Source organism: Mandrillus leucophaeus, unplaced genomic scaffold, assembly GCF_000951045.1.
Source record: "Mandrillus leucophaeus isolate KB7577 unplaced genomic scaffold, Mleu.le_1.0 Scaffold93, whole genome shotgun sequence".
NCBI lineage: Eukaryota > Metazoa > Chordata > Mammalia > Primates > Cercopithecidae > Mandrillus > Mandrillus leucophaeus.
The window spans coordinates 2,013,981-2,022,337 of record NW_012110141.1 but is presented as its reverse complement, the minus strand read 5'-3'; the positions used below and the strand labels follow the sequence as shown (position 1 = coordinate 2,022,337).

At 38.5% G+C, this 8,357-nt stretch overlaps 1 protein-coding gene across 5 annotated transcripts in view; it reads left to right on the top strand.

Annotated features, from left to right (window-relative positions):
* Window positions 1-8,357, top strand: part of LOC105532062 — a 14,826-nt gene that overhangs the window by 1,557 nt on the left and 4,912 nt on the right. For 2 of the 5 annotated variants that reach the window (XR_001004902.1, XM_011970141.1), the window contains exon 2: window positions 795-1,203. Coding sequence is in view for 1 of the 5 variants with exons in the window: in XM_011970141.1 (XP_011825531.1) it covers window positions 795-866 (72 nt within the window). In the remaining 4 variants the exon portion in view is untranslated. Of the gene's footprint in view, window positions 1-59; window positions 117-794; window positions 1,204-5,247; window positions 5,441-6,528; window positions 6,684-8,357 lie in introns of those variants that run through there. The other 3 variants (XR_001004904.1, XR_001004903.1, XR_001004905.1) reach the window with 3 other exon arrangements.

Genomic DNA, 8,357 nt, shown 5'->3' with positions numbered 1-8,357 from the left:
CCCTCCCACCACGACCATTTGTTGAAGGGAATCACCACTGTCAGACTTCAATCCAACAGGACCCACTGGAGCCATCCACACTTTCCCCAGCCTCTTCCAAAACAGCACACTTTCTGGTATGCACAATTCTTTTCTTTTTTTTTCTCACTTGTTTGTTTGTTGTGGTGGTTGCAACAGCAGCAACACAGACGACACGTATTTCTCTATTCTTCCCGCCCTTCTCACCCTCCCTACCCAGCTCCTGCTTTAGAAACAGGCTTGTCCTACCCTGTATTTGTCCACACTGTCTGGATTCTTAACTGAATTAATCGTTTTCAATAGGAGGGGGCTAAAACCCTTATTAATGTCCTACCAGGAGTGAACGAATAAAACCAAGTTAAAAGAGAACTGGGTACCAGGTACTGTGCTAGGTTTCTTTGCATGTATCCTTTCATTCTGTTGGAGCTAAAGATTTTCTGCCTCCTCTCCATAAAACTCACCAAAACTCCAAAACCAGGAAATTCTCCATAGAAAATAGGAGTGAAGAGAGAAAAGACTAACAGGATAAAACCCAAAGCAGGAAGAAAGTTCTATCTCCCATTTCTCTCAAAGAATTTTTGGATCCACCAAGGCTACCATCCTGAAATATCTTGCTGCTTCTCCTTCCCCAAATATTGTCCACTTCCTGAGAGTAAGGCTGACTCGCCACAGGGTTATAAAGTGTTTGGTCACAGAAAGACAACTGTGAGTAATAACACACATTGTATACTGTTTTGTAATTGATAAAAGGCTTTGCATCTGTTTTTTCTTTGCAGGTTGAAGAAAAGAAGAATGGTATTCATGCAGTTCCCATTTTACAGATGAAAACAGGAGGACTTTTTCTGTGAAGTCAAGAAAGTGGTTACAATGGTACTTTCAGCCTGTCCTAATTATATATCGCCCCTCCCCTTTTTATTAATAACATTGAAATGTGATGGGGAAAACACTGAAGCTGTCAGTTGAAACCGCCTGGGACATTTTAGCCATTCTCTTCAACATAAAGAATGGGTGTTTTTGGAGGGGGTGAGAGGAATGGAGAAATGTTGTCAAAGAGTACAATGTTTTAGTTGAGACAGGAGAATATATTTTGTTGAGATCTACAGCACAGCATGGTTACTGTAGTTAACAGTGAAGCATTGTATATTTCAAAATTGCTAAGACAGTAAATTTCAAATGTTGTCACCAGAAAAAAGATAGGTTTTGAGGTGAATATATTAATTCTCTGGATTTAATTATTCTACAATGTATACGTATATCATAACATCATATTATACCCCCATAAATACATACAATTTTAATTTGCCAATTAACTTTTTTTTAATAGAATGGTATGGCAAGTCGGGGGAGGTTGTTTTTGTTTTTGTTTTTCCTCTAGTCTCTACTCAGTCTCTAACATCCCATTCCCCATAAAGTTCCTGTCACCCAGCTGGAGTGTAGTGGCACAATCATGGCTCACTGCACCTTCTCCCTATTGGGCTCAAGCGATCTTCCCGCCTACAGGTACATCCCACCACGCCCAGCTAATTTTTGTAGTTTTTGTAGACCTGGGGTTTCACCATGCTGCCTAGGCTGGTCTCAAACTCCTCAGCTCAAGCAATCTACTTGCTTTGGCCTCCCACAGTGCTGGGATTACAGGTGTGAGCCACCAAGCCCAACCCATAAAGTTCATAAATTTTTATCTCCCTGGGAGTGCACAGCCTACACACACCAGTTTCTCTTTAGAACATACTTGAGAGTCTTGGTTTAGCACCCAACAGACAGAACCTGAATACTTCTAGGGATCTGTGCACATCTCTATGGTGTGGGGTTTTTAGGATCTCTTTCTAATGACATTTTATTTTGCAAAGCAGGACAGTTTCATTCCCAGAAGAGCAGGTATGGTAAGTCCTTTGTTCCAGCAATGAAGACAATGATCCAACCCCTAAGCCTCAGAGATGCCCAGAAACCCTCCAGACCTCCCTCTCTCTCCTCCTAGCACCTGCCTCTCTGTTGACATCAACAGCATTCTCTGCTCTCACAGCCCAGCTCCTTCCACCGACCCAGGGACTAGGCATCAGCATCTCAGACTAGATTTTAGAGAATTACCATTCAAGAGGCAATCCTCTTCCCTTGGTTCCAATTTCAAGGTTCTCCAAGACTGGAACAGGGTTAGTTTGAGGCAATATGCCCCACCGCATAGCCAGAAAGAACCTCACAGTGAAAAGGAAAACAATTCTTCCCAAGTAAGGGGGTGCTGATCCCGAGGGAGGAGAGATGGGCAACCAAACAGTAACTGGGCCACCATGTACTTCACACTCACTGATCAAGGCTTTCTAAAACTATTTTTCTTTTCTCTGAATTTATATAGCACTTGTATCACTCATAAAGGAATGTTTTATAGGCTGATAACACCTTTCTATTCGTGCTTATACCTAATGTTTAAGTTAGGATAATTTCCTAACCTCAGAGTCCTCACTATAAAATGGGAATTATTATAATCCCTACCTCATACATTGTTGGGAGGATTAAAATACTTAGTAAAGTGCCTAATAGAAAGGCATTCAATAAATGTTAGCTATTCATGGTGTCATCATCATTATATTTACCATTATTACTAATCTCTTGTATTGCAAGAATTACAGTTTATATTTTTGTAGACCATCACTGTAGCTAAAGGGTCTTTGGGCATAGGTGATATTCCATAAAGGTTGGTTAAACTGATCTGTGGTTTTTGACTATGGAAACTCAAAATTCCCTCGAAATGTACAAAAGAGGTTTACCTGCTAAATAAATCTCTTCAAAACTGACCCTAGGTTTAATTGAATTAATTCCAATGAATTCGTCACAATGATGGAGAAAGGAAACTGAGAGGGCCCCACAGTTGTTTGCTGGTAAAATGAGAAGTTTGGATTAGATCAATGTTTCCCAAAGTATTTTCCTCAGAATATTAGTGCCCCTCAAATCCTGCACAAAGCGAGAGTTTCATGACCAAGTAGCTTTTAAAATTCCTGTATACTCTACTCCCACTCTTCACAATGCACACTTTCGTATTAAGAGTTCTGAGAGGTTCTCAGTAGAAGACATCTTTTTTTTTTTTTTTTTTTTTTAGACAGAATCTCACTCTGTCACCCAGGCTGGAGTAAGTGGCCACTCCTGGCCTAAACATTTTTTAACCTGGTGCTTCCCAACCTAAACTCACAGGGACCAGTTTTCTTAGTGAAAGAGAATCACACTGGCTTGTAACCACAGCTGGTGACACTCCCCTGCCCCACTCCTTGTATGTCCTCAGTGGACTAGGTCAGGAACAAATAAATTTTCCTGATTCTCAAGGGCTGGTCATTCCTTTGCACTGAGCTCAGAGCTTCTCTGTAGCATTGGGTCACAATGAATGGTAGCCCTGATGGCCTAGGGTAGCCTTTCAGCCTTCTCTGAGTCTCTAGAGACTGAGGATCCTTGGCATGAAAAAGGAGCAATTGATATATCCTTGCTTCCCCTGGGGACTCTCTTGCTCTCAAAAAGGCATCAGCCATCATCTCCATCTAGAGAATATACTAGCTGACTCAGCTTGACCAGCCCGTCCCAAAATGAGAATCTAGGTAAAGTAAGTGTTGAAACACTTCATTCCTTGTCTTGTAGATTCACAAAACACATTATCATATTAAAGACTGTGGAGTTCTGCAGGAAAAAAAAAAAAAAAAAAAAAACCTATTTGACTTCAATCCAACATTGTCAAGTTTTATTTGACCATGGAGGATTTTTCCAAAACACTTACAAACAGATCAAGGACATTAATCTTTCATGAAACACTTTAGATACCCAGAGTCCTCTCCAGTTACATCATTCTGTGATTTTCTTTTTTATTTATGATGCATTAAAAGATTAATCTCTGTCAGACTTCCATTTAGAAATTCACCAGAATGTGCAAAGGCAGCAGGTAAAATTGCCAAAGGGCATTATAAAAATATTCTTCAGTGATTGAGACTTAAACTGAAATATTTATATAACTATATATTTCAGTTTGTATATGTATGTATATGTGTGTATATAGATTTTTGTATGTATATCTATATCTATGTATATATGGCATTATATCCATTTTACAGATGCAGAAACTGAGCTTTAGACGGGGAGAGCAATTGGTCCAAAGCCACACAGCACACAGGTAGTCACTGATAAAGGTGAGAAACAAAGAGTTGAAACCTGAGGTGTAAGGACACAGAGACAAGTACACAAATGTTTACAAGTTACACATATGACACGTGCCTTTAACATGAAATTCTTGAACATTCATTTAGAGACCTTACAATGAAGACATCAGAGTGGCAGCAAGTTCTGTTGGAATCAGGGGAGCGTGTTCTTCCATACTCCCCTGGCTGACAGGAAAGCACATCGATTTGGCCCATGGTAGTTATACACTCCCATTGAGTCAGGGGCCACTTCTAGGCACACAGAAGGTACTAAAAATATGCTGTTGACTCATAGCCTCTAAAAGCAGAAGAAATGCCAAAAGTATAAGACAAGAGGCAGAAAATCACACGGAAAAATGTCACAGGGCAGTCCTCTAAAGAAGTGCTAGATCACTTTGAAATCTGTCCAAACACTTTCTGGTGCTGCGGAAAGTCAATTATATATTTCAAGCAACCCCACATGTCATACGAGTATCTTGTAAATGTTTGTGTACTTGTGTCTGTGAACTTACATCTCAGACTTCAACTTCTTGCTTCCCACCCTTATCAATGACTGCCTGCATGGCCTTGCACGAGCTGCTTTCCCTCTTCAAAGCTCAGTTTCTGCATCTATAAAATGGACATAATGCTACCTAACTCATGGGGCTTGTGATCACATTTAAAGAGCTAATATGTGGAAACTGTTTGCACAGTACCTGGCACATAATAAGCGTTTAATAAGTGTTTGATGTAATTGTTATGATTATTACTACTATTACTAAAATAATAATTACTACAATAATAATGATTCTTATTCTCTACATTAGTATTATCTTTGAAAATGGGCATGGATTATGTCTATGTAACCCTTTTGGCACAATATCTAGCATTATATCACATACAAATTAGAGAATTCATGTTATTAAGGATGAAAAAATATTTTTACTGACCCTTAAATGCTTTGTAAGTAACTGCAAAAGAAGCCATTATCCCAATACATGAAACAAACAAAAAAAAAATCCAGTTCCTCTGGAGTTTGTTTTTGGAGGTAGGCACAGGATACCTAAATTTTTTTTCTTTTCAGAGAGACCAAGGGGCTCACTATGTTGACCAGGCTGGTCTCGAACTCCTGGCCTCAAGCCATCCTCCCACCTCAGCCTCCTAAAGTGTTGGAATTACTGGCATGAGCCACCACATCCAGCCTACCTAAAATATTGAATGCTGTTAATAAATCTCCTGAGGCCAGCATAAGAAGTTGATGGGCAAAACTAATGCAGGTATGTTTTCCTGGCTTATTTATGTATTGGGCCCATCTTTGAAAAGCACTTCCTGTTAATGGCTAACTTGCAAAATTTGTGATTTATTAAAAGCAGATTTTAATTGTTTTACCTAAAAATAATAGCCCTCTGGTCTGCCAAAGATGAAGATTTGATTTCTTGGTGTTCTCTACAATACCTAGAAACATCAGTGTAATCGATTATTAAAAACTTTGGAAATATTCTCATCAAAGTTCTTTATTTTATAATACAGCAAAAGAAAAGTTTATTTTCTAAAGGCATCTCTATACTTTTTTAATAGTTGAATTTCATTTCTGAAGCCTCCTAAAAAGGGTATAATTTAGATCTTTATTAAAGAGGAAATATATTTTCCATGTTTAATTTAAATTATATTCCATCAGTCATTTGCAATCTTAGCCTACACAGAATTTTTTTTTTTTTGGTAGTTTTTATGTTTGGGCTTTAGGAGGGGATTCCCAATAATCTCTATATAAATATTTTAACATTCCAATGTAAATTAGTTTTTTAAAGCTATTTTATCCATAAAAATAATGAATTTGCATGGCTGAGAGTGAAATAATGTGTTATCAGGACCCCTCAGTTTTGGGAGTTGTGAGTAGATCCTATCTTTATGTTCCTCCAGCCCAGCCCAAGCCTGGCTCGGGTCCTCCTCCCCTATTTATCAGGAACCACCATCCCCAGGGATTCTATGTGGCCTGCCTGACCAGTGTTCTCCATCAGATTTTACCAATCTTTTCTTCATTCCCTCAGAGCACAGCTGAGCTACAGTACACTAATTTGAAAAATTAACTCAAGCAAATAGAGGAACAATATTCCCAACACACTGAATTTTAACATAGGGTTTCCTGGACACACTGTTTCAACCCGAGTTGTGCCAATGGTAGGAGCTCCATCTGCTAAAATATGGCTATCAGCTTCAGAGGGAAATTCATGAACCTCTTCATAGTTTGTTTTTATGTTTCACTTTGCACTGTTTCTAAAATTTCCTCTGAAGCCAAAACATAAGTTATTTCCCAGCACATTGGTCACTTTTCATTTATCATTGGATTGATTTTTCTGACTTACAGTAGGAGCTGATATTGACCAGGAGGTTCTTATCCAACAGACAGCAGCAAAACTCTGTGTATCCGCCTTCCTCTCAACAAATGTGACTTCCTCAATGGCATCATTCATGAGAGTAACACAGAGCTCAGCAATAACATTTCTTCACTAACCCTACCAGGTATCCAACATAGGATGTTACTTCCTTTCACCGTTTTCCGACTCCTGGCAGATATTAATCATTGGGATTTGGGAACAAGGAAATAGAATTTCTGCGAATGCTTGGGAATTCCCAAATTCATATGATTTTCATAACACTTCAAGTTTATGAAAAATAATATGTGACTATAATAACAAGCCAATAACTGTTTTTTCTGTAACAGGATTATATGAAAAGTTTTAGTAGTCTTCTGTTTTAAAAAGATATAACAAATGATGATTATTATTATGAGCCAATATATTATGACAAGATTATAAAATCCAACAACATTAAGATAATAGAGAAAACATTAAAAAGAAATGAATATTATCACCAAATAAATACTAAAGAAAAGTCATTTAAAGATTGAAAGGTAACATCACAAATACTTAATGCTTTAATCATTGTTTACATGACATTGTTATACTAATAAGGCATCAATTATCCCCTCCAATACTATTTAAATAAGATAATATTCTGATCTCCTGGCAAGACGAACAGCACCAGAATGAAGCAACTGTCAAAATTGCCGATTTAAGGGCATATTTTGTTTCTAAAACTTGGCATTTCTTAGAACACCTCTCATAGGATTTGTAAAACATATACTATGCCTATGAACACATGAAAGTTTATTTGCAGAAATGGTTCACTGGTAGCAGTGGACAAGGCCATGAACACACACTTATAACACAGCAACAGATACAAGAAAGTCTGACTGAGGCTCCTTTACTGCTGCTGTCCAGTTCAGCTTAACTTTCATCTCCACATGTCAGGGTTTCCTCATCTTGAAGTTAGTGCATTTCTTCAAGCCAGTAAGCTCTCTATACTGACTATTAAGCTGTAATTCTCACAGGAAAATTAGAATGTTTCTCACCATTTTCCTAATTTCTCAACTGATTTTTCTCAGAATTCAGAATTCAGGAATCCATAAATATTGAAATGCCAGGAGAGAATTTCCAAATGGAAATGCTATTCCTTTAGTCTGTTTTCAGAAGAAATCGTAGCATAGTGTTATCCTTCTCTTCTCCAATTTTTTGTTCTGCAAACTTATGGTTATCACCTCTCTAAGTGCATAGCTCACAATTTTCCCTCCTCTGCAAATGGTCCCAATACAGTGAAGTGGGCCCTCAGTAGCTGTGTCTTTACTATGTAATCCTGCATTTCTGACCATATACAGGGAGGGTGACCTAGGGAAGGATGCCTGACTCAATGCAATTTCTCTTGCTGTCTCTAGAATTTGAACACTGGAACCCAGACATACAGAGGCTGGGAGCCATTGTGGTATGCCATATTGATGACGGCAGCAGTGGGTGGTGCAGGGGCAGTTAATTGACAGCTACCTGTTGCTAATATCCCAGGAACTGCCTGAACCTCCTCTTTCCCAGCCACAAGATACCTAAGATTCTGCAGCATTCTTCATTAAATCCTACCATGGTTTAAGCTAGCCAGAATTAGGTTCTGTTGCTTTCAATCAACAGAACCTTAACTAATACATTATTTCCTAGTTCCTGTTCCTTTAATTTTCCAGGAAAAGAAGGGAAAATGGCTTACTGGTTTAAAAAAGGGACAAGTGACAACATCCCATTTACGCAAAATTTAGAAGCACTCAAAGGAATCTCTGGAAAGTTCCTGAGACACACATAGGTAGGACCAGCA